Source organism: Prinia subflava, chromosome 16 (genome assembly GCF_021018805.1).
Source record: "Prinia subflava isolate CZ2003 ecotype Zambia chromosome 16, Cam_Psub_1.2, whole genome shotgun sequence".
Classification (NCBI taxonomy): domain Eukaryota; kingdom Metazoa; phylum Chordata; class Aves; order Passeriformes; family Cisticolidae; genus Prinia; species Prinia subflava.
Genome location: NC_086262.1, coordinates 12382487 through 12409906, shown reverse-complemented (window position 1 = coordinate 12409906; position 27420 = coordinate 12382487). Strand labels below are relative to the sequence as shown.

Sequence of the window (27420 nt, the reverse complement as noted above, 5' to 3'; positions counted from 1 at the left end):
ATTTGTTATCAAATAAATAAGGAGAAAATAGAAGTAAGGTTCCTGAAGAGGGGAAGGATCTGATTGCCCATAACAAAACATCTCTGATTGTGTTCAGGTTGGAAGTGGCACCAGCACCTCCAGAACCTGAATTTTCATCTTCAGAAGAATAAAATAACAACCTTACTGAAGGCTCTGAAAAAGCAGTAAATAAACCTTCTGTCAGAGTGTGAGAATCAAGTAGAGAAAAGGAAGGGGATGTGTTGCCTCTAGATGCTGAGGAATGTGATTTATTAACAGATCCCTGACAGTGAACTGGAACTGCCAGGAAGTTCTCTTCTACCTCAAAAAACCAGCATGTGTTTCTTCTTTCTGGTAAGTAGATTATGTGAATTTTTTTTCTTGTTTTGCATTAAAATTAGATTCTTATGTCCATTTTGATAGTCTAAAAAGCATGGGTTGCTCTAGGAATTATTACTTTAAATAAATATTTATTGGGCTTTTAGTGTCAAGAGTGCTTTTGCCTATGTAGTCAAACCAATAAGGAAATGTTGAAGACCCCCACTCCTGCTAAAAATAATGGTTCAATATTGAGTGGAAAATCGGGAGGTTTTTAACAGGTTAGACTGGAAAACCCCTCATTAAGGAATATTTCACAGGCTGTGGAAGCAGGAGCTGTTGGGGCAGGCTGTCTGGGGATGGTGTGGGAATTGAACTGAGCTGAGAAAGGCCCTCTGTCCTGAGATGTTAATTTGAAGAAAAGAGGAGCTGCTCCCTCTGGATTTGATCATGGAGCTGATGCTTTGTTTTTAGCTCCTGCTGTTCGTTTTCTAAACCTCTAAAATTAGAAAATATAAAAAAAACCTCTTTTAATTGCTGTTTCTGGTGAGACAGAAGTATTTATTTCATTTTGGATCAAACAGAATCATACTTGTACCATCTTGTAAAGCCATGATCCCTGGACAATTGTGGGCCTGCCAATTTGCATGTCCAGTAACAGTGAGAGGAGTAGCCAGATTAATGAAATTACACTGTGAGGACACCCTGAATGGCAGAGCTCTGATGGTAAATGCTCATCTTTTCTGGGACAATTTTTATGAGCAAAACAGGCAACAGCCCACCCTGGGCTGGGTAAATTTGGGGGTGTTGTACCTGAGCAGAAAACTGTGTTCACTCTGTATCACCACTGCCTTCTGTTATCCTGATTGAGCGACAAATTCCTGGCACTGGGAGCCTTCCATTTCCAATCCATACACATAGTGCCACGAGAATTTTCTCTGGATTCAGCACTGCAATCCAGCACAGCAGCACACAACTGGAAGGAAATGGTTTGCTGATTAAAAAGTCTGAATTTCACAGCAGCAGCCCAGATAATATTTCCTGAGAGTGGTGTTGCACCACAGACTGACACTTTGTGCTGGCTGTAGGGCACTGCCTCATCTGGAAACACCCATTTCATAGTACAAGCACAATTAATGGATATATTCCCAAATAACCCTTTGTCTGAATATTTTAACCTTTTTTAGATGTTTTTTGAAATACTATTTCCTCCCTTACAATTTGTCTAATTCATTTTAAATCACACAGTGCCTTCCAGGATGGAAAGGATCCCCCAAAACCTGCCACACTTGTGTTCCTCTCTGCACAAGCATCTCTGTCTTGCTCCTCCTCCCCCGTGGTGAGCAGTCTCTGTGTCCACTCGGGGAGCCTCAGCTGGCCACATTTCCAGCCCGTTTAACCCACAATGACTCAGAGCAATCTGCCCATTAGCAATTAATCCCTCCATGGCTGGCCCCAGGCTGGCTGTGCTGTGATTCCACAGCAGTGATGCAGTGGATCCCCAGTGGGACTGACCACGGGGGAATGTTCTGGGCCACAGCCCCTGCCTGGGCACCCCAGCCCTGCCCATCAGCCCTGAGCCATTGCCTCCACTTCCTTGCTGGGGTTTTTGTCAGTGTCAGGCTTTAATTTCATTTTTAATAGAACTCATTTAGCTGAATCTTATGGCGCATTCTATTTCCAATTTAGGAGTCAGGAACACTCACATTAATATTTGTGTTATTCATCCTGGAGACCCTCAGGGGAGCATCCTGGGGTTCTCAGGGGAACAGCATGCATGGAAAGATGAGCAGAGTGTGACCAAAGGCAGCACAGCTCCAGGAGAGATGTCTTGCCTAACGGTGTTGATAACAGACCTGTGCAGGAATTAGCAAATATTTTCAAGCTTTAAAAATGGCTGAAGTTGTTCCCCAACTTCTCCGAGCTTTAAGATTTTTTTGGGTTTTTTTTTCCCTTTTGTTTAGGATTACATTTGTTCTGAAGTTGGACAGGCTCTAGGGAGCCATTTAAGATTTGTAAAAGAATAGAAACATTTGCCAATTTGCCTTTATCAGGGCCACAGGTATCCTGAGGCAGTTTTTGTGTTTCTGCGGGGCATTATCTGGATACAGAGGCTGATTTTTTCCTTTGCATCAGAGATGAAAATGAGGATGTCCCAAATCCTCAGAGATGTCTGCAGTCCCCAGTCAGAAAAAGGACAGGCAGGAGGGTGGGCACCCTCTGCCAGCTCCACCTCACAATCTCTGAGAGGGTTGTGGAAGTGGGCAGAGTTACCCACGCCCCTGCTGGGAAACCAACACCCTCCTACTGAATCCTCTCTTGCCATCACAAAATCTGTTACTATTTAGTCAGGAAAGGAGATTCCTAAACAATTTTAGAAAATATTTATGATGAAATTCTACTCTGATACTACTGTCCACAGATGGTCTTCTGAAACACTTTTTAAATTTTAATCAATAGTGCATATAACTTCCTTCTATTAATACACTGGGGGTGATCACCATGGAGCAGTTTATAAGTTGCAGAAATTACAGGATAGTTGTTAACTGCTAAATAATCTGAAAATGGTAGAGTTTGGGGGAAGACAAGCTGCTGTGTAAAATAGAAAGAAATTAATCTGTTTCTTCTACAAAAGAGAAGTTAAAAGGAAAGTCTGCTAAGTCTTCAGCATGATAAAAAAATTTTGGTTTGTTTGTTTGTTTGTTTGTTTTACATGGGCAGTAATCTGTGTTTCACCACGTTCGCAAATCTGGGGTGTCATACAAAACCAAAGACTTGTAATTGAAATATTCAGAGAAAAAAAATCTGGCTAAAGGAAGTCCAGCTTTTGACAATGTCAGCTTCAAGTCGCATTTGGAACTCTTTATGAAGATATTCTTTGAGGAACAAATAAACTTTACTTTTATATTATTTATAATATATTTTATTATATTATATAAATATTATATATTATAATAATATAAAATAATATATATTATTTAAAATATTTTCTTTTATATTATTTATTTTTATATTTTTTGTTTTATATTATTTTATTATACATTGTATTTAAATATATATTATAAATAAATATATATCAATAAATATATATATTTATTTTATATTATTTAATGTTATGCCTGATGGCTCCTCGTGGTTATGCTTTAGGCTGGTGGGACTGAGTTGTATTTTTAATGTGTTTGTTGGAGGACACAGGTAAATTTAGGCTGAAGAGGAGGGGTGAACCTCAAAGCCAACTCACTGTACCTTCCCTCACACATTTTGAGTAGCAGTCCAGTGCCAAGGTTTATGGTGAACTGTGTAAACATCCCCCAAACCTTCCAGAAAATGGAATTTCCTGTTGTTCTGGCACCGGGGAGAGGCACAGGGGTGAAAGGGAGGAGGTGACAGAGAGAAGGTGCCCTGTGACTGCCACAGCCCTGCTGCTGCAGGGAAGGCAGCCAGCAATAATTCAGTGTATTTTACCTTGCTGCAATCAGTCACTGGCCAAGGAGTGACTCGGAGCCACTAAGCTGTCACGCAGTTTGCAGAAGAAGAAGAAGAAGAAGGGATTTGGGGGATTAGCACTGGTTGGATCAATCCTGTCATATTTAAACAGTGGCTGAAGTTATTGTTGGTACAGAGAGCCAGTTTGGGAGAATTATCTGCCTGTTAGAGTTCAGGCCCTGTCTTCGTCTCGTTTTTTGACATTTACCTCTGGTCTGGCCCTCTGTAGAGGCAAATAATTTTTCTGGTAGCTTGTTTATGGTGCTTTTCTGACAGTATGAATTCATTGCCAAAGACTTAATGAATGTTGTGAAAGTTGATTACTTCGACTCAGCTAGACAGGAAATTTGAAGCAGGCCAAAGTGTGTAATTAACATCTTTATTTCCTTTACTCTCTGATGCCACTTCTAAAAATTGCTGAAATACTCTTCTTACTGACTATAATTTTATTTTTCCTGACACGTTCCTGACACTGCAGGTGGTTTCTAGAACTCCCTGGGCTCCTAGGCATGATTCCTCCCCTCAGATTATCATCAGTCTATGCTCTGCTTCCTTCTTGCAGCTTTGACTGTCAGAAGGCAGTCAAATCAAAGTTGTGTCCCAAAACTGAACAAAAACATCACTTTGCTCAGACAAACAGAAACTGTGGCATTGTTCCTTTTTGTCAGTGGTGGGTTTTGTTTGGGTTTTGATTTTGTTCTGAGAAGAAAGATATTCTAATTTTTGGCTTCAGTTAGGGTGGGGAAGTGAGCCCCTCATCCCTGGAGGTGTTTAGGAAAGAGCTGCTTGCAGGGTTTGCTCACACAGACACTGAGAGCTCTCTGCCCCTGAGCTCTGGGGCTTGCAGCCTCCCCCTGAACACAGCTCATTCACACAAACCCCTGCCTGAGCAATGGGATTTTCCAGGCCTTGCTTTTCTGGCTAATAGAAAGATTATCTCCTGATCGAAATATTAGCTTTTGTTTATCACATTGTGCCCACCAGAGGGAGAAATTCACCGAGCAGTAATGGTCCTTATTGATAGGATTACATGAAATTGAGGCACTCTTCCTAAGAGTATTTGCTGCAATAAGAACCTAATAGATTTTGCAGATAAAGTGTTTGCAAAGATTGGGTTTTCAAAAAGCTCTCCTTATCTCTGTGATTGTTGCATGTTTGGTTTTTTTTCTTTTTTTTCCCTACAGAATTCTGATCCTTTCTTTACACAGAGCTGAGGAACCACTAAGTTACCCAATGTGGGCTCAGGGTGAGTTGGCATTTTGCTACCACACACATTTGTTTTGCATCTTCAGAACTTCACCACAGCAATTTTACTACATTTCCTGTGAAATTGTCCCAGGATCTGCCATTCTCTGTGCTCAGGTGTTGCCTTGTGTGTTAAACAGTGGCAGGAATGGAAAGAAATGGATGTTGTTACTAACTTAAGTTAGTTAAGGAGTTTAAAGGCATTAATTACCTCAATTTCTCTTCCATGGCAGAAGGTGCTTACTGTCTTGTAGACAGTGCAGAATTCAGAGCAGGTTATTTCTCTTTGCTGTCTGCTTTCTGCTCATCTTTAAATAATAACAACAGTGCCCTTTTTAGAATTCAACCACTTTGCCATTAAGTAGTAAACAAAGCACTCATGCTCTTCATGCTGGGCTGCATCTCCAAGACACATCAATAATAAACACTACATGCATTCTTCCCAAATCATGGAAGACATCTGCACAAAAATATGGAAACGACAGTTGAATACTCAGAGGTGAGGAGAAGGCCAGCTCTGAGGGAACAAGGGGTGGGATGATATTATTTAGCAATGGTGGATCATCTTTGCTCCTTAAGCTCCTCTTTCTTGGTGTCATGACATATAAATTTCCAGTTTTAATCCCCTTGGGTTTACAGCACATTCCCACACTCCCATGTGTGTCAGATGAGGCTCATGAGAGATGGATATCAACGTTAATGAACTTAATAACCCACTTTATGTGGCAGGTGTTGTTTGATTCTTAGCAGCACCTGAGAAAGGCTGAGCAAACATCAACCATGCATCCAGGAGAAAGTTATGCAGGGATGGACACCCTGGGACAGCTCCCTGCTGCAGAGCCCAGCAGCTGCAACTCTGGCCAAGGGTGCAGCAGTGCAGGCAGGACCCAGACATCCTCACCTCCTGCAGGGCAGGAGGAGCTTCCTGAGCACCTTCCATGCTGATGTCTCACAAATGCACTGAAACTCTTTGGGATTTTTCAGAGCTGCAGTCCTGTTTGGGTTTGGGGTTTGTCACTTTTGCTAATAAGGAGGTGAATAGATTCATTAAAACAAGGACTTGTCACTGAGTTCAGAGGAAAAGCAGGAGTTACCAGCTCCTGGATGCAGTTAGAGGCAAAATAAAATCAGTCTCATCTGCAAAAGGTTGGTTCCTTATCACTCTCATTTTGCTTCTCTTATTAGACTTCTCTTTCTCCTTGTAGAAATCTGTATCTTGAACTATACACAGAAAATATCTTGTCCAAAGAGAGTCTTAAATATGAGCCTGACTTTGATGTAGGCATCTTGAAACAAGTGCAAGTCTATTTTCATGAATTGGGCTTTTATGTTCATGTTATATTCAAGCCATTAAGATGATGATTGTCTTTTAAAATGGAAGCAGTTGTGCTGAAAATTACATAGATACCAAGTATTAGCACAATAGGTCATTTCTTGAAGTAAATTTCAAAGTAAAAGTACTAGAACATCTTCCTAAAGATGCAAAAAAAAAAAAAAAAAAGAATATGTGTAGTATTTTGGTTTGTGTGTAAATAAGATGTAAATTAGAAGCCACTGCTTTTTTATTTGCTTTAAACTGCCTACCTGGTTACATTTTCTCTTTCCAAGCTGCAGGGGTTTCATTGCTGAAGATATATTTCTGAACTACTTCTGAACTCTCTAACAGAAGATAATCTTTACCTATCGGTTAATAATTTCAAAACTATTCTAAACAATCCAATTTCATCATTACGTAAATGCATGTCATTTTTAAAAGTTCCTTTTAAAACTTTAAGGCATTTTCAGCATGCAAGGGAAACAAATAACACAACATAGGGAGGCAAAAGGATGTCTGGGAGCCATGAACATTACACTCTTACAGAAGTTGAATTACTGACCCATTTTCCAGCCTGGGGAAAGTCACAGAAGTTTTTACATTTTGCTTGTCATTATTAATGGCCTTTGTTTGTCATATAAGGGAGAAGAAAGGAAAAAAAGAATTTTTGCTTATTCTTTGGAAAAATTTCAAAGCCTTCTCTGTTTACTGTATCTGCTCCTCCTTGGTGGGAATGTATCCTCACCAGAATTTCCCTGAATCTCAGCTACCATTGAAACAAATTTCAGATCTTGAGAAGAAATGTCTCCTCTACCACATGAATACTTTAGGGTCAGTTTTTAGATAAAACAAAGGAATATTTCCCTGGGCAAACCCAGAATTTATGTGAGTCCCAGACTAAGGGGAAGGGCTCACTCGTGGTGAATCCAGATCAGGCTCTGACAGGTCCACATCAAATACCCAAATCTGTTCACCAAAAGAAGAGTTTAAGTGCCAAACCTGTGGCTGCTTTGGATTTAATTTAGGAAGTGTGCAGGACTGGGGAGCTGCCCCTGCTGTCTCACACACTGTGTCCATTCCCAGAGCACAGAGCTCCTGGCTTTTCTTGGAAAGGGGCAAAGTCTTCCCCTGTCCTTCTTGGAAACCCACCCTGGCACCCACAGATCTGTCTCTAAGTGCTCAAAGCCAAGTCCCTCCCCAGGAAAGGTTTTGAGTGCAACAATGACATTTTCTGATGACAGATTGCTTCCTACTGAAAGAAAAGATTACAGTTGAATTAATTGTATGATTAAGTCTAATGCATTCTGTGTCCCTTCCCCTCACTACTTTGGAATATTACCTATACAAAACTGCAAAATTATTTCAAAACCTTCAGCCAGGATCCCACTGAGCTAAAAATTTCCATTAAGGGGAAAGCTTTTTGTATTTGTGTGCACTGAAATAGCATAAGGGAGAATTGCTGTTTTTGTCTGCACTGAAGAGGTTTAAGACCTCAGTCTTAAGGAGTAGATATTGTGCAGAAAACAGCCTAAAATGCTATTCCCAAAATCATTAGAAACTATCAATTGTTCTCAGCCAAATCTGAGCAGATAAATCCCCACAAAATCTCGTGTCACATCACACACTTAGAAATGCAATGGAAACACAGACAGAGAATAAGAAGCACTGATTTTCTCTCAGACAACACCAGTACTGTGACCTTTTTGGAGCAATACAAAAGTTTTAAAGCACTGTCAGAAGCATGACTCATATTTTTGTCGTTCAAACCATAGACCAATACAGTTCGCCATAGTGAGCAGATTATCTTTATATTTTCATTTATTTAAAGACTTATGTCTAGAACTAGGATAGACTACAGGAAGAAGAAAACTCTCCCATATGTGCTTTCATATCTATGCTTTATAAAAGACTTTGCACACATACATAAAACTGATAGAGAAGTCCAGAATGTCTTGAATTTATCTTGTTAGCATTTAATAGGTTCTCTCTGAACTGAGCCCTGCCTCTCCTGCCCTCTCCTCTGTGTGTAAGTGAGGCACTGCCACTGAGTTTGTCTGTTTGGCATGAAAATGAGAAGCCTGATGATGCTCCCCTTAAAAGCTTGTCTGCTCTGTATGTAAATACAGTCCTGCCTACCTGAGGTCTCCAGATCCTATTTGCAAAGGTGACTGAGGAATATTTCAGATGTCAAATATGCACATAGCCAATCTAAGAGAAAGAAAATTGATGGTTATTAGAGTTTGTTGGGATTTTGAGTTTATTGGAAACACTAAAGCTTGAAGAGCTATTTTCTTTCCAGATCGGGTGGAATAACTGAAATACTAAAATCTGCTGCTGCGGGAGGAAAAAATACTAAAATTTTAGTGGTTTTTATAAAATAATATAATTTTTTATATGTTAAAAAAGTGTTCCAGGTAAACACCAGACTATCAAAAACAGCTATTCCTAGTGTAGTGCTTCCAGTACTGCTCTTTTCTTCTTGATTAAATGAGAAACACTCTGAAAGGCTTCATGGTGCTTTTCCACTTCAATCTCTACTCAGTAGCAACTGCACTTAAAACTTATTGAAAAGGTCAGAAAACATGTAAGTGTTGTGTTATTTCTGGCACTATTTCACAGTGTAACTTGACACATTCCCAACAAAACTTACTGAGTAATATTTATGACAGACCTGAAATAATACAGAAATATTCAAGTAATATAAATGAAAAGGCATAACATTTTTTGTATATTAAAGTCTTTATTTTGACACATCCAAAGCAGATCAGTTTTTACTTTCAGAAGTTTTCTGTAGGGGAGTGATCTCATTAAAATCAGTAACTCCTGGTGAGGCACAAAAATTTCTGGTTTCCATCAAAACATTATTTCCCAAAAGAAAGCTGGTTTAACCAGCAAGATTGCAATGAGAATTTGTTGCTGCCATTCATTATTTTGGCCTCTGAACATCCATTTGTAAACCTTTGGGTTTGGGGGTGGGATTTTTCATTCTGAACTTAGCTGTTTGTGTTTCAAATTTGGGCATTTTCTATCTGAACAATGCAGAGCATGTATTTTAACATACTCAAGGTAATCTCTCTTTGCAGTTAAACACAAACTTATTCAAAAGAGGGGGTTTTTGATTAAAGAGCATATTTAATTTTGAGCCTGTCTTTTGGGCCCAGTTTTCATCTTGAAGTTGCCTTCAGATCTCAGAAGTCTAGCTGCAACAGAGGAATACACCTGCAGCAGCCTGGATTTTACATGGAGAATACATATTTTCCTATTTTTACCCTTTTCTTTAATGTGAAACCCTTTCATGGCCTGTGCTTTTAAAATGCCAAGAGCAGAGAAGAAAAGCACCCACTCCACGGTCAGTATGCATAAGGTCTGAAGAAAAAGCCTCCAAGCTATTGTGTACCAAATCCATGAGCACTTTAAAAATATTCAAATTATCATCACAGCGGACTCAAATGGGCTTTTAAGATCTCCAGGGCTCTTGACATTATGGTAATTGTTGTCAGAAAAGACATAACGTCTCTCAGAGAAGAATCTGCATAATGCTCCAAAAAGGGTGGAAGGAAAAACAGCATTTCATTTGGGAAGAGGCAAAAATGCCTCTTGAACTTCCTACAATGTGTTGCTGGTACAGCACAGGATGAAATGCCACCAAGTTGAAATCACTACAACCTTTTTAGAACTTTAGACTTCCTCTTTATCTCTCTGGGAGAGAGGGACCATCTTTCTTTGAAGAGCTGGGTTATCTATAAAGCACTTGATAATCACAATGGAATTTTACAGCAAAGCAAGGGTGGGTATGCTCAGGAAAATGAGCTTTTTCCCCACCAAGCACAGTCTTTTTAACCTGTGAAGCATCATCTGCATTGCTCTGTAGATTGCTTTTGAAAGAATCACTGGCAAAGTGCACAGTCCCTGATTCTCACATCTTTGGAGACAAAATCATGGTCTGAACACTTTATCTGAAAAGTGCCTGTTCAGCTCAGAGCCGGGGTGGGAGCTGCTCACTCACCATCAGAAATCTCATTAATGTTCCTCAAAATGCGCAGATTGAACATTTTTCCTCCAAGCCACTAAGAGTGGCTCTTCTTTCTGTCTGTTGATGAGATATCCTTTAAACCTCGTGCCTTCCCAAATATGAGGAATTTCACTGGTTTTCCATAAGCTTGGGGGCAGATATCCTCCATATATTCTCAGGGCCCCAAAAATCTCATAGCAAATATGAAAGTCACACAAAGAACTACCTGCACCTGTTCCCTTTCAGTTCTGTTTGCTGTTAAATCCCTTCAGTTTATGTGGGTGCTGTGTAAGACCCTGTCAACCAAGAGAAAGGAAGCAGCATCTTCTTTCTTCAGAGGAAGGGACACCACAGTGATGCTGGAGGGTTTGGAAGCCATGGGGCACCCAGAAGTTTTGGGAGAATTACAGATTGAAAATGTAAAGGCAGAGTGAGGACAATCAACAAGGCTTGGGGATGAGGAGCTTTGCTCTAACTCTGGAACATTTTTTTGCCTTGAGAAAAAATAAAAATAAAAACTATATGTTTTTTTATTAGTGCTAGCAGACTATCCAGTGCCAGCTCATCATCCATTAAATCTTCCAGGAAAATGGCAAGGTGGATATTTAAGACAGTCTCAATTCTGGAAAAATTTGTGTTACAATATTTCTCTTCTGTTACTGGGAACATAAGCCTGGGCACCAAAGCTCTGAACAGCCTTAAAGATTCAAAATCTCATTACTGCCAGAGAGACTTGGGCTCCCAGACACCTCATAAATTGACTCTGGATACTGCTCCCTTTCTCTTCTGGGATGATGGAGTGATATGGAAGCAGAAGAGAGAATAATGAATAACAGTGTGGGGTTAATCAGGTTTATTCACAGCCTTGTCTTGGAAATAGCAATGCTGAAGGGCCATTCCTTAGATTTTAGAGGTTGGAACTTCCACTCAGAGCAGTGCTGGGAAGAGCAGGGCACACCAGAGTGAAGCTGGGTGGGGAGCAGCTCTGCTGGGAAGGACTGGGGTGTTGGTGGATCTCAGTCTGGACAGGATCCAGCTGTGAGCCTGCACACTGAGGGGAAGGTTCATCCCCCCCAGGACAGCATTCACGGCTCATATCTGGAATACTGCATCCAAATCTGCCCCCCCCAGAACTGGGAATGACAAACTGGAGGTTTAGGAGACCTCGACAAGGTGTTTGGGCATGGAGCTTCTGCCCTTGAAGGGTGCTGAGAGAGCTGCTCTGATTTCCACAGGGAAAGCAAAGGCTTCAAAGGACCTCAGAGCAGCCTCTGCAGCACCTGGGAGGTCACCCCATGGCCTGACTCTAAGCAGACCTTGATCTAAGCAGGAGGATGGAGTGAAGACCTCTAGAGGTCTCTCCCAGGCTTCATTATTCTGTTATCCTATGATCCTTTTTCTGTACAGGCCACTTGTTTTCCTTCCTTCCTTCCTTCCTTCCTTCCTTCCTTCCTTCCTTCCTTCCTTCCTTCCTTCCTTCCTTCCTTCCTTCCTTCCTTCCTTCCTTCCTTCCTTCCTTCCTTCCTTCCTTCCTTCCTTCCTTCCTTCCTTCCTTCCTTCCTTCCTTCCTTCCTTCCTTCCTTCCTTCCTTCCTTCCTTCCTTCCTTCCTTCCTTCCTTCCTTCCTTCCTTCCTTCCTTCCTTCCTTCCATTTACCTTTTTTATCTTTTTCACTTGGTGTATTCTAATAATTTTCATATCTAAAATCCATTTTGTCCTTTTTCACTTCTAATCCTCGGTGTTTCTTTGTTTATCTTCCTACCAGGTTATTGTTTCAAGGTTGTTAGCTCTTGTCCTCCATTTTATTTCCTTTCTTTGTCCCACCAGCCATCATTAAGCTTTTCTTGTTTTAAGCAGCATTAATCTTTAGCCATTGTTCTCTGAATAGAATTGAAAAATAAAACATTGTTCTAAACAGATTGTTCTAAATCCTGGTGGAGAAGAACTGTCCTAATGAAGTCACTGAATCCCAAATCACAGGTCAAAGGGAAACTGAGGCCATCAAACCCCACCCCAGTCCTGTACAGGAGAGCTGCTCTCCCTGCACGGGGACTGCTCCTGGTTCTGTTCCTCAGCTCTGGAATATTTCATAGATGGAATAATTTACTTGATTTTGCAGTTTTGCCTGGGGTCATCTCACTGCTGAGTGGGTGGTAAAGCACAAAAATGTTTTTGTGGTGTCCAGCACAATTTGAAAAAAGCTTTTTAATAAGTTGATCCAGTTTGCTTTCCATGTGTAAGGCCCATTAGGTTATTTGAAAACTGTGGTAAATTATGCCTGTGGCTCATATTTTTGCATCATTGTTGTGTCTAGAGTTTTCTTTCTCTCTCTAACCTTGTAGCAGGAGACATTCAAAAGAACATTACCATCCCTCGCTGCGTTTAACTTAACCAAGATATGACTCCTGGGGATGGTTTTATGTGGAAAAGAGCAGGAAGAAATCATCATCTGTCAGCATATTAATGTTCTAAATTAATGCACATCCTTCTTCATAAAAATGGTTTCTTCAATTCCAAGTCAAATAATATTGATTCTCAATGTGACACAAAGACAAGTGTTCACTGTAATACAACTTAAAAAGCACCTTAAAGAGTAGCTGAGGCAGGAGGGAATGGAAACTTGACAAGTGTTTTTGCCAAAGTGTCAGTAGAATTACTCTTTTAGGGAAGACAAGAAGTTTAAACATGCATAGGTAATTTAAACAAGCCTTTTGTGAAATTCCAGGAGGAAATAATGCTCTCTCATTTCCACCTTCTTAAATTGTGATAGTATTAGTATTAGTAGTATTAGTAGTATTAATAAGTAGCTCTGAACAAAATGTTCAGTGTTTCGTAGAATACAAATTAACACATCACTGCATTTCTGTGAGAAAGTGTATATAGTATTCCAATAGGAACAAAACTTAGCCAATTATTTTTACAGCCAGGCTAAATCCACCAACTCTTAAAGAAGGAAACATTCAGAAAAGAGATTCTCTTAATATTTCTCTTTGTATTAGATTTATGTGTGTGCTTGTAAATTCTATGTGCATCATTTATCATTTTCATTGATGGATTCAGTTGTCTTATAACAAATTCCTGGCTGTCTACCACCTCCAGCAGCACAATACATCACTACCTTTCTTTGAATATGTTAGGATTGTCACTGTGGTTCCTTCTGTCTCCCCAGTGTGTATGTCTAACACAAACCCAGGCACAATGCAGGCTCCAGGATATGGATGACTTTTTTTCCCATTGGAAGAAAATCCTTGTCCAAACCCCAATGTGGAGCAAAAGCCAAATGGATTTGAGTTTTAAAACATCTCTGCTGTGTCAGGGAAGTTAAGTGGGTTTTGGGTGAGTGAAGCTCTCTGTGAGACACCCAGCACGAGGAGAGGAAGAGGTGCAGGGGAGGGATACTGGGAGGGGTGCAGAGAGCCACAGAGAGGTGCTGAATCATCTGATCTTCCCTAGGTAAATCTGAGTCCTGTGGTACCACATCCCCCCAAACTCAGCCTGACTCATCCTGTACCCTGCTTGTGACTTCCTACATTTTCCCTCATGACAGTCCTTTCCTCTTCCCCCACACAAACCAAGTCCCTTTGACATGATGGACACATTCAATATCACAAAATTTTCTGTATCAGGGCACTTTTTCAGCTCTTTTGGTCTTGCCTTGCAAATCAAGTCTGAACCACATCCCTGGCTGTCGCCTACTGCCTCTGCAAAGCATGAGCACACACATGGATACAAACACAGAAAAAGCTTTCTAAAAACAAAATACATCCCTCCCAGTAATTTCTGGAGTCAATACTAACAAAGCAATCCATTGTTGAAAATGTGTCAATAGGGAGCACCCCACTGGGTAAGAGAGGAGTAGGGAGTGACTTTGAGCCCTGGACTTTCCTCACCCTGGACCTGCTGGCTGCCTCTCTGACCCTGCTTTCAGCTGTCCTAAACATCTCACTCTAAAGCCTGATGGGAAGGGGATGGAAAAGACTGTACAAAACTGAGGTCTAAATTCATCTCAGTTGCTTGACAAGCCTGCTGTTCAAGTTATTACCCATTTCCCCTCTGCAGACAATGAGAAAATTAAGCTACTCCATGTCATGTATCTCACCTTGTGCTGTGGCTTAGGAGAAATCCCTGCTGGAGGTTCCTCTTTCCATTATTGACTAAAGTAGGAACCTGAAAAAATTGTGAAGACTCATTTGCTGGTTTTAATGACTAAAGTTAGTCAAAATGTGTTCCACTCCTGAAGTGTGTACACTGCCTGTGTAGGTTGCCAGCTGCTCCAGGCAAAGAGATGCTCTTTGTATTTTATACTGTGGTCATGAAATTCACTTCTTATGTGTGTTGATTGATATCCTGGGGACTTCAGATGTCATGCACAGTCATGGAAAAGCTCTCTGTGAAGAGCCAAGGTAATTACAAAATGAGTTACAACCAGGCATGGAAAGGCTACTGCAGACCCAGCTTTTGTTAGAGTGCAGGTCCATCTTCCAGCCTTGAGGAAGAGAAAATGCACAGAATGTCCCTGTGTGTTTGAGGACGTGTTGAATTTCATACTGAAGGTACTTAGGAGAACAAGGATTCACATTCCAGCTACTGTAGGGAACATTTCAAACAAACCTTTCAAAGGAGCAAAAAACAACTCAAACCCATGACCCGTAATTATAGCTGAGGAATTTATAAGGGGAATGGGGATATATTTTTCTAGGAAATTGTGTTAATGTCTCCAACATTTCTGGTTTCCAGTTCTGCACCCTCTTATTTGCACCCTCTTTTCTGCATTCCTCTGGGACAGAAACACCAAGTACTGCCAAGTTCTCCAAAGATTAAAATAAGGGGTTTGAATCTGCAATTGAGAACTTTGTGTGTCCCCACAGGCAGCTCAGAAAGGCTCCATGAAAGGAGCAGTGAACTCAGGCTCAGACAGGCTGGAGAGCAGCTCCCTCACACAGAACCTCTAAAGGCTTTTGCCCCCAGCTTCAGTATCCTCAAACTGCAGGGGAGAAACCACTGTAACAACAGAATCTGCAAAAGGAAATTAGAAATGAGAAAAAAAAAAGCTTCACCTGCTGAAGATAAAAAATATTGGACCTTCTTGCCAAGAATTCTGGCAAACCCAGCACCTCTCCAAGCCCTTCCAGTGAAGCAGGATGACTTCCTGAGGTGTGTGCACAGTAAGAAATGCAGCATTTTCCTGCAAACTCTGAGCAAAATCCCCTGCAGGTCTGCTGAGAGAGGCCAGCTCCAGTCCTGACTGCCAAGTGGACATGTCAGTGCAGGATTGCACTGACAGAATCTAATAGAATTGATTAGTGTGGCACACCAGGGCATTCACACAGTTCTATTACATCCAGATCCACAACCAGAGCATATGGTGCTGGATGTGAAACCTCCCTGTCTCAACACACAGATAAAAATATCCAAAAATAGCTTGTTTTGCATGAATGCAGGTCTCCATTCTGAGATAAACAAATGTGCAGAAGAGTCCATCATAATGGCTCATAGTTCAAAGTACACCTCTCTGTCAGTGGGGCCAGTGGAGCATTTATCCATTTTCTGTACTCTGGATAACTTCCACTGTCCTCTGCCTCTTCTGATTAATGTGCCCAATTTTCCCATTTTCCTATTACTCACCAGGTGCTAATATAAAGTAGTTAATGGGTGCCCTTACAAAGGCTTTGATAAACATGAAGTTGTTTGAATTCAGCCCTCCTTAAGTGTGCACTTTGTTGTTCATAGTGGAATCCAGAGATGTGCTGCACATTACACTGACAAGGGGAAACATTCCCCAATGTAAATGTGGTAAAAGAAACATCACGAGCACAAGGACATGGTCAGTGCCTCACTGTGCCTCTTTCACAGTGCCAAAAAACCTTGTCTGGGTTAGTGTTGCCAATATTACACTACATTAATGGAAATATTACATTTCATTCATTACACTGCTGTTGTAAATAGCTGCACAATTCCAAGGCCAGCATGCAGCACACCCTCTTCCTTCGAGTGTATAAAAGCAAGCACCAAGGAAGTTTACTTTATAATGAAAAATAGCAAATGCTTTAATATTACTTTCATAAGGAAAATCTGTTTTTATTTCCTGTCTCAGTTGTAAAAATAAAATATTTCCATTCACATAGAGTCAGAGCAAGTCTTTGGTTGGATACATTCTTCTATCCTTATTGGGACAGATATGATATAGAACACAAATAAAGCTTTGAGAAACAAGCTGAAATATATTTTCCACTCTTTTTGTCCTCTCCATGTGCAATACAATCGTGGTCATAGCAACACTGGTCCATGGGCTGTCTGGCTTTCTGCTCCTTCTATTCTTACAGGGTTTCAGCATCCGAGCTCAGCAGGATCAGAAAAGATTGAGAACAAGTGGAAGGAGGCACAGGTGGGGCTGCACAGCCACAGTTTCAGGTGACCTGATGTGTTTGTACAGCCCATTGCTTTCCCCTCACAGAGATCACAGTGGCTGTTACTGCCCTTTTGGCTTTTTAGTAAATAACTCAATCCTTTCTGGTTTCCTTTTCTGCAAGACTGGGTTCAAGCTGAACAGACTCAATCTTCCACTTCAGTTTCTTTACAAAGGTTATGTGCAAGAAGAAAGATGACACCAATTTGGTAGCTACTTCAGGAGGGTTTACTCACCTCAGGTATGCTGCAGTGTGGAGTGGAGTAATGGAATTTACTGGGGGAAGAAAAAGGAGAAATGGAAAGAAATTAAGTATTAAGAGTTTATGTGGCAGGGGGGGAAGAAACAAAACAAAAGACATAAAACGAAACAAAACAAAAGACATAAAACAAAACAAAACAAATTGAAAGTGAAGCAGAGGTACAGAAAATATTTAGTCCTCCACAGATACTCAAATTCTTGTCTTCTGCTGTGTTCTGAAAGAGTTAATCCTGGTGTCACAACTAATGATTCCTCTGCTCCTACCTCTTACATCAGCAGCAGATCAAAATCAAATTCAACATTGTTAAAATGCAGGGAATAGCTAGAAGATGAATCCTTAATGAAGGGAGCAATGGGTCAAAAGGGCACATTTGTTATTCAATAATCCAGTAAAACTTTTCGATCTGCTGAACAAATTACCTCTGTGCAACGCTAAAAACAAATGAGCTGGGTCCTTCTGATGCAGGCAGTGTATGTGTGAGATAATTTCAGCAGGTCTGAAAATCATCACAAGAGATTTGCTTCTGCCTTTTGGTGTGGTTGTTGTGGTGCCTTCCGTGCCTTTCACATTTTAAGTGACTGCACAGTAATTCCCAGGCTGCACACATCGAATGTGCCTCAAAGGGACCAACCCTTGGTTCCTCAGGCACTGCTGCTATTTTGGAGGCAGTCTGTGCTTATTGGAAAAATCTTTGGTTTTTTTCTTGAGAGGTCAAGCTAAAGGGTCAACCAGAGAAAAGAGATACACACACAAAGAGCAGATTCAAGGAGCTCCATGCCAAAGGATGTCAGAGATGTAAAAGGTTTACATGGCTTCAAGGAGGGAACTGGGCAGGTACTCAAAAGTGAGAGCTAATGAGAGGTTCTGGGCAGACAAATCACACACCAAGCTGACAAAAATCCCATAAATTAGCCCTCAGACCCTGCCTATCTTCACTTCCAAATAGCTGAATATACTCTGAATCTCAGAAAATTGTATCTAAATTGTATCTACAGACTTGGAACCTTTTTTGTTTTAGAGAAATTCAGGAAATAATCAAACATTCATACAGAGCTAAATTATCTATTTTGGCACAGCCAAATGATCCTTGCAGAAGACACTTATTTTTTGGCTCAGAAAGTGTGTTTTCAGAATGCTTATCATTCATGAAGAAATAAGAGTTTATAGAAGTTTATGCCCCATAGGCAATAAATATGGAATAATATCCTTTACAGAAATATTCCCAAAACAGAAATATTCCCAATATTCCCTCTCTAATATAGGATCAAATGCCAGCATACTTGGGAAGTAACAAAATATTTGATGTCAATAAGAATTGCAATTAAAATCTTTAGTCAGATCTCAGGAGAAAAACAATTGCAGTGTTTAAAAAGAGGCTGAAACGTTATAATTCCAGAGAAATGGCTGCAGAAACCACTTCGTTTCCAACTGATCAAACTCTGTCTCCAAGTACTTGGTGCCACAGACAACAGAAAATAAAATCAGCAGAGATTCAAAGAACAAAATCATGCCAGAATGTTTTGTTTTGCTTTGCTTGTGGCTCATAACTGGACGTAGCACCACTACAATTTTTTAAAAGCTTTTTGGGCTGAGTTTTGGGGGTGTTTCTGGTCTGCTTTACCACCTTTTAACATAAACAAACAACCTGCAGCTGGTTTTGTGCCCCGTATTTCAGATCCCACTTTTGTGACTCTGTGAGTGCATCAGCCAGGGGAGCTGATGCAAGTGGCTGGAACCTCTTCTCGCACTCTATAATCGAACGCACTTAGCGAGCCAATGAATATGTGGGGAAGGAGGGGCTGAGGGGCTCCGTGCAGGGGAACAGCTGGTGAGCAGCAAAACCTTACCCAGAGCCAGGCACACACACTCGTTCACATCCTCAGTGGCTCTGTGCATCCAGGGCTGCCTAGGCAGCCACACCCCTCCTCCTCTCCCTGCAAAAAGTCAGCAAACTTGCACAAGAGAAACAGAGAGGACAACGAACCTCGGCTGTGGAGCATTTCAGCAGATCCAGCAATGGCCTGGGTCAGTAATTTCTCCTGGTTAAACCACCTTGCCCTACACGAGGAACATCTCAGGGGGTACCTAAACAGCACTGAGGATTATCTAACCTTCCTGTGTGGGCCCAGACGGAGCCACCTGTTCCTGCCCATGGCTTTGGTGTACTCCGTGATCTTCCTCGTCGGGGTGACGGGCAACTTCTTGGTTTGCCTCGTCATCCTCAAGCACCGCAGCATGAAGACCCCGACCAACTACTACCTGTTCAGCCTGGCAGTCTCGGACCTGCTGGTGCTGCTCTTTGGCATGCCCCTGGAGGTCTACGAGATGTGGAGCAACTACCCCTTCCTGCTGGGGCCGGCGGGCTGCTACCTGAAGACGGCTCTCTTCGAGACGGTGTGCCTGGCGTCGGTGCTGAGCGTGACGGCGCTGAGCGCTGAGCGCTTCGTGGCGGTGCGGCACCCGTTCCGTGCCAAGCTGGGCAGGCCCCGGCGCCGCGCCCTGCGCTCCGTGCTGGCCCTCTGGCTGCTCTCTGCTCTCTTCGCCCTGCCCAACACGGGCGCCCACGGCATCACCCTGCAGCGCTTCCCCAATGGTACCCTGGTGCCCGGCTCGGCCACCTGCACCGTGGTGGTGCCCCTGTGGGTCTACAACTGGATCGTGCAGGTCACCTCCGTGCTCTTCTACGTGCTGCCCATGGCCGTGATAAGCGTGCTGTACTGTCTGATGGGGCTAAGAGTAAGTTTTGGTTGTTCTTGTGTGTTTGTGTCTATACGTGGGTTTTGAACCTTTTTGTTGCCCGTGTTTTCCCCCCAAAATAGCTAAACTCTTTCTCGAACCTCTGGAAATAATATTTCCAACTTCTTCTCCGGTGCAATCCTGTTCTGAAATTAATATAGATGTGTTGGGGAATAATTTACCCCAATCTCCTTATAAAAACTTGCTGTCACTGCTGCTCACTTCTGAATGTTAATGAAACATCCGAGTCTGTAGATTGATTCCAGCCTCTCAGAGATTTACACCTTTGCAGTAGGGACTGGAAAGAAATGGACCAAAAGGAAAATGTGAAAAGAATAAAAAGAAGGTGGCTAGTGGTTGAATCTTGTGTTCTATTTGTTTTCCCTTTTCTTGTGACTGTCGAATTTCCATTGCATTACTTTCTTCTTTTCCTTCCCTGGAGCTGGTGGTAATATTCACTCGTTAAAACTCACAAAGCTCATAAACTGAAATGTTACCTTATTGCTGCAGCTAGCAAATTCAGCAATCATTTCTGTATATAACTACAGCCATGTTTCACCAGGCTACCTTAGAGCTTATATTCATTCTCTCTCCAGAAATCGAGACTACTTTTTACAAGTCTCCATCAGTAACTCTATGGATAAAACAGTCAGGATCACAGTTACAAAACCATGTAGCACAACACTGAAATGCACTGCTAATCACAATGACTTGATGACTGCTTTCTTCTCATAAGTTACAGACATTTAGACAATGTAAATCCCACTTTGTCACACTGAATGTAACTTACTTAAAGTTTACAAAGATGTCTGATCCCATAGCAAGAAGTTGAGACAAATGTACTTATGAAATAATATGCAAGAAACTCAACCAAATCTCTGATTTTGTTGTACTGGCTAATATTTACTCTTATCTGAAATTACACAGAAACAGTTTTACGTACCCAGGAAAAAAAAACACGGATAATCTGCCAGAAATCCACAGCACAGAGCAGATCCTCGAGGCAGTAAGTGGGTTAAACTATCCCCAGCCTCTGGAGGCTCTTGAGGGGTCTTGACATGGTTTCAATGAATATTTTGCAAAATAAGACCTGAAGGGAATGAAAGGTGATGAAAATAGAGTTGTTACAAAAACAAAAAGAGAAATCCCTGAATTTTTAAAAGGAAGACCTTAGAGTAGGTTGCAATAACTTCTATTTGCAGCAGCAGATACTCCTACACCCCATCCCAGAAGAGAAGCTCAGTACCAGATGAGGGCTGAGACTCCAGGACTTCTGCAAATTCACACATTTGTTCAAGTTGTCTTTCCTAATGATGTTAATGTTCACTGTTTGTGCCTCTGTTTTTCTGTATATCCATCTCAGACTTCCAAATTGTAACAGGATCCATCCTGGCTAGATCTGCATTATCTCCAAGCTGTACTGGGCAAAATGATTTCATTTCTTCAACAGAAGTGATAGAAGAATGATGTATATATATATATAATTTTCCATGTAATATAATAATAAGAGGAGACACTTTATCTACCCACAGAGGAGGAAATCTGTGAGGCTTTAGCAACACCCTGCAGTTTCCTGAGTGCCACGTATCACTCACAGAACGTAGTGGAAAAGCTCAGGGTTAATCCAAAGATTGTACAACAGCTCAAATTCAGCAAACAGAGATGTAACCTTTTCATATCCAGGCTTTGTAGAAAGGGAATTTCCTCACCAGTTTCTCCCTCAAGCTCTGCCAGTGCTGGACAGTCTCAGGATGCAATGCAGATGGGGACAGGTGATATGCCAAGCAGCTGTGAGAAGACACCAAACATGGGTCATAGGGTACCTGAGTTAATTTATAACTTAATTCCTTGAAAAATGTAAAAATACATTTCTCCTCTTCACTGGGAAATGCTTGATTACCTCGTTATCTACTTGGGTATAATTTAAGGCTTGGCTGTTTAATATTGCAATGTTACAGTCAATTGACCATTCCAGCACCAGTGTAAAGAGGAGGACACTGATCATTGCACTGTGAACTCATTAGGCTTGATTGTGGAAGCTTCCTGCTGCCTCTTTCATGGGGTTCCCATCACAGATACCCTCAGGATAAATCCCTAAATCATCCAGGCTCTTCAAACCCAGTCCAGTTTCTGAGCTGCTGATTGCAACCCACAGCCAAAGAGCTGAGGATAGAGAGGAGGAGGCCAAGGTGAGAACATTGGGCAGAAGCTGCTGGTGCAAGTTCATCCCTGGGGCACTGACTGAGATGGGATGGGATTGCTTGGGAGGAAGTCTGCATTGCAGCAGGATTCAGTGCAGGGTCCCTGCCCATTTCTTTCAAACTGATTCCTAAAAGTACACAGGCATAGGTGCTGATCACTGCTTCCCTAAAAGCCATACTCTGTTTAACAAGGGTTTCTGATGGCATAGGCTGGATGATTGTTCTCCCAAGGTTCCAACTCTTAGTGTCTCATCCCCTCAGTAACTCACAATAAATAATAATAGTAATAATAATCGTAATAATAATAATAATATTTTGGGCATACTGGCAATTTTACTTTAGCTGTCTTTGAAGCAAGACAACTTATTCCTGCTAATGCACATCTGGTTCAGATTCTATCATGGAAATCTATTTCTCCTCCCACATGCCCAGCTTTTAGATGCCCAGAATCATCTGTGGATGGTGACTGCCTTTGGCTAATTTCTGCAGACCCAGCACAGCCCTTCCAGAGTCTGTCCCCTTCCATGGGGGTGTCCAGCAGTCCTTGTCCCAGAAGTTGGTTCTGCTTCCCCTGGGGGTGAGCTAAGGACACACCAAGGCTGCAGCTCAGCACCAACTGCTTCAGCCAAACCTGCAAAACAGGCAGGACTGCAATCCTTAGCAGAAGATTTGTGGGGTTTAAATATCAATTTTTCCATCAGCTGGAGAGAAACTTTGATCACCACTAGTGTCAGACAGGCCAAGGAGTTTACAGAAAACAGTTCTGCTTTTGCAGATTACAGAAAACAATCCTTTTTCTGCAGAGTGTCCTCATTACATTTATCTGGGGATAAGTGAGACCCTAATTCCACTCAGCCTTTTGATTGCTGGGGTGAAATGCTGTTGTTAATAAAGATCTGTGGGGAAAATCCAATTTTCAGCTTCTTGTGCCAGTCAGTTTTAATTCTCTTGCAGTGGAAGGGTAGCATTCATCTTAAACCTACACAGCCTCACACATCACAGTGATGTAAAAGTAACCAGTACCTTGGCTGGGGTTCTACCCCTCTCAAACCATTGGCATTAACTCAAGTTACAACCTTTGCCAGGGACTCATTTATTCATTTTTTTCCCTCCCTGTTTGTAATGTTTCATTGTTTTGTTAAACTCCAGCTGCTGAGTTGTTCTTACCTGTTACACTTTCATCATTTGAGGCTGAAGAGGAGCCTTACAGCATCATCAAAATGACAGGAGGAAGGGGAAGAATAAAGATACATGTGTCTCTGGTTTATTACAGCATCAGCACACTGTAGTCTCTGAAGCTTTGGAATATGCCTGGAATAGATTAGTGTTGAGACTGAAAAACACTGAAGGGAATCCAGGGGTTTTAATAAATCTGTAGGTGTGTTACAAATCAACTGAGTCTTTTCCTTATGCAACTGTGGCTAGGACTAAAAGTTACAAGGGCAATAATGTAAAATATGAGAGGCTGAATTGCACTATAATTGACTATAATTCCATTTACATGTTTTTTCCTTTCATAAATAAAGAGAGCATTGAAAGAAAGGCTCATTTCATCATTCTTACAGAAAAGTATTATTAATCAGAAATCAGAAGCAAAGTCACAGTGTAAAAGGCAAAAGCAAATGACACAACTAGCATGTCTTCATGAGGTTTTTCCAAATCCAGAGTGATTTCTATCTTTTCCCTCATTCCAGATATCGTCTCATGCACAGTTAAGTTTTGGTTCCTGTTTCTCTACTTGAGAACAGACAAAGCTGTTGGCTAATCAGGAGTTCCCACTGCAGCAAGTTGGGACCAGATTTGGACTTTCAGATATGATTTCCTTGGTGTTCAAATCAATTGTCTTGTTTGGGTAAACCTGATCTTTTCATCACCAGAGCACCAATCTTCTCTTCATAAACATACTGGCCACAGATTCCAGGAGTGATCAGATCATTGCTCTTTATGCCCATTTTTCTTGAAGATCAGGAAAAATTACTGGAGAAAACCCTCTCCCTGTTGTACCTGAGCAGTGTGTGGCTAAATCTGTGGGTATCATGCACCCTGCCCATCTGCAAGGCAGAATTTCTGGGGTTTGTTCATTGGATGGGATGAATATCAACTATTCCCAACACTCAGAACGTGAAATAAACTCCCTTGAATTCTACAGAAATTTTTCCAGTGATTACAGCTGTGTTGTACTGAGGTCTCTCTGGGTGTTTTTTGGATCATTGGTTTGTGTTTAATTGTGGGGAACACTTTTAGGAAAGTAAACAAATGAACAATATTTTGCTAGAAGCGAAAACAATGCCTAGCAAAATACTGTTGAAATGGAACATAAACTGTAAACCAAATATTGACTCATCGAGAAAAGGTAAGTGGGGAAATGAAATGTAAATTTGCTGTAAATATGCAGGTTCAGATGCATAAAATATGCAGATTGTTTAGAACCTAAATCTTTCATGTTTTTCTAAACAAAAATCAAAATTTAAATGTAGATTTTTTTTTTCAGTGAGCCCCAAGTGGCCCCAAATTTTGCTTTCTCAAACTGCAGCTATAAAAATATCAAATAATCTATGTCTGGTGGGGACATGGTCTCTTCTCTAATCTGTCCTTTGGTTTCCCTCCTTTTGCCAGTTGAAAGGAGATGAATCTCTGGAAGTGGAGGAAATGGCTGTGAATGTTCAGAGGCCATCCAGAAAATCAGTCACCAAGATGTTGTGTAAGTAGTGAATCCTTCTGTGTTTTATTCACCATGAGCAAGAGTGTGACCAGATCCTGAAGGGGAATTGATGGTTCATTGTTCATGGTATTGAAGGTTCACTGGATACAAGAGTTATGAGTAGTTGTCCTATTAAAAAAAAAGCTTATTGCTGTTTCATCTGGACTTGCAGGAGTGAAGCATCAGGGGTAACTACCAAAAGACTCAGAAAGCAAATTTTCCTCCCCCAGCACAAGAGGAGATTGAGCAAAACTCCATGGCAGATCCTTGCATGGCAATTCTCCAACATCCTTCACTCTAAACTAGCCCTTGCAGTCCTCTAGGGAGGATCCCCTTTTTTTCAGAGTGTAAATAGTCTATATTGTACTTTTTCACAGAATGTACATCTGTTTTGCATTACACCAAACTATACTGTGGAGCCTGCCTGGTTTTCTGAGCCTGGCTGTGTGCATGCATTGACTTACCCAATACAAAAATTAATGGAAAGATTGTTCTTTTAGTTGGTAATGGTAAGACAGAAAGGATGGCAAAAGTTTTGAATATAACTTAAGATATTAAGTCTCCCATTCAGCTTTATGAACTCTCTGCCCTGTGCAGGCTGGTGAACCATACCCTCCCATTTCTGACCTGTTTTTCTTCTCCCCTTTCTCCTCACCAGTTGTCCTCGTGATAGTTTTTGCCGTCTGCTGGGCTCCATTCCATATAGACAGACTTTTCTTCAGCTTTGTTGTGGAGTGGACTGAGCCTTTGGCCAATACCTTCAACTTAATTCATGTGGTGTCAGGTAAAGCTTTCTTCTTCCACTTGCACAGGGACTGGCAAAAAAAAAAAGTATTTGGGGGTGGTTTTACTTGGAATGTGTAGTCATTTATTTTTTAGGGGACATGACACTTGTGTGGAAAACCTTGAGGTTTGGTGAGCAGTGATGAGAATGGTGCCTGAATAAAAACTGCAGGCAGGTTTCTGCAGCTTTCAAGACCTGGACAATGCTGTCTGAATATTCACAAAGAATGAAAGAAAAAAAATAAGGATATCATGCATCATTACTAGCTGATTTTCATCCTTGGGAATGCTCAGAAGTAAAGACTGCTGTCATTCACTGCTTTAAGAAGTACACAGGAACAGGCATCATCCTCCATAGGATCTCTGGAGCAAATAAGAAAACTTACCAAGAGCAAGAGCCTTACATACTGCTCAGCACTGGGTGATGAAAGCAAATCTTTATGGCCTCACCACGAAATGAAGGGCTTTTCAAAGAGGAATCTTATTTTACCATGGGAAAGCACTGAATGTGGCCATTAGGCAGCTCAGACAAATCTGTTCTTGTGCCATTGTCCTGGTGAGTTGTAGGAAATTGGCTTCCCCTGGCTGGAATTTATCTCTGGCAGCTCTGATGGGGCACCAGCTGGGCAAACCCTGCTGTGGGGACGAGGGCAGTGCTGGAGGCAGGTCAGGGTAGCTCAAGGGAGAGCTGGTTCCTGAACAGCTGGAGAGGCTGAGCTCCAGTTCACATTCTCTCCCACTTTCAGTGCAGTGAAAGCTGAGCTGACCTTGGTGAGACATCCCTCTGCCTGTGCCAGGAAGGCAGCAGAGCTCCACTGTCTTCACCCTTGCATCCAGGTTTGGTGGAGCTGTACAGGCAATAAAGAGATTTTTCTCTTCTGAGGTGTCTTCACACACAAATGAATGTCTCTGTCTTCCTCCCACCCTTGTTCTCCCAGGTGTGTTCTTCTACCTGAGCTCTGCTACAAACCCCATCATTTACAACCTCTTGTCCCAGCGCTTCAGGATGGCTTTCCTCAGTGTGATTTCTCCTTGCTGCAAGCACTGCACCCCCAAACATCCCACGTGCAAGATTTCATCCCAGAAGAGCATGTTTGTGATTGAGGATCACAACCTCATGGACTCTGCTGAGAACACGAGTGTCCCTGGCACACACAGGACATCTGTCAGCAGCTCTCAGCTCTCCACTGGCCTCTGACTTTCTGTGCTGTCATCCAGGTGAAGGAGATGGTTAAGAAAGTTGCACTATGAAACTAAAGCAGAAGAAAACTTCCCAAAAGGCTGATTTCAGCAAGAATTGCTCAGGAGGTGTCTCATGGAATGACTGGAGGAGGAGACTGTATTTAGGACGTGTTAGGGAAGCACTGTATGACCCCCAGCTAATGGGAGGGCTGGGAGTCTGAGTTTGCTCACTGCAAGCTGTGCCAGCAAAGAGCTGCTTTAAAAGGTGAGAGACACTCCCAGAGCTGCCAGCACGGGAGAGAGGATCAGCTTAGCCAAGTCTTACCAAATAGCTTCTTGTGCAGCAGCTGAAACATCAGGTTTGGCTTCTTTTGAGACAGGACAATTTTCTGCATAAGCCCTCTCTACCCACTCCTAGCTCTAGGTAAGCCAGTCCCACTTCCCTCTGCTACAACCTTCTTGAGCTCTGGCAAACCTCTCCTGCCAACATTAGCAAACAGGCAAGAGTGAGAGCAGCTCAGACAAACACCAGCTACCACTAACAGCTATTTCTGGGCCAGGAGAACCAGGGAGCCAACAACTGTAAAATAAATGTAAAGCAAACTTTTGCTTTCTGAGGTTCTTATCATTACTTCAACTTCAGATATTCATGTGTTGTCTCCACCAGTGAAGCCCTGTGGTTGTGCCTCAGCTGACTCCACTCCTCCTGTACCAGGGGGATTGCAGAAGTCAGAGATCTGTGTGGATTAGCAATCACCAGGGAGGAGCCTGGAC

General features: G+C 41.9%; 1 protein-coding gene across 1 annotated transcript; it reads left to right on the top strand.

The window, feature by feature from the left end:
* The first annotated feature begins 19059 nt into the window (after window positions 1-19059).
* Window positions 19060-26662, top strand: NMUR2 (neuromedin U receptor 2). The gene is made up of 4 exons (XM_063413400.1): window positions 19060-19779; window positions 24597-24681; window positions 25340-25465; window positions 26403-26662. The coding sequence occupies exons 1-4, from the start codon at window positions 19060-19062 to the stop codon at window positions 26660-26662; spliced, it is 1191 nt and encodes a 396-aa protein (XP_063269470.1).
* Window positions 26663-27420: the final 758 nt, after the last annotated feature.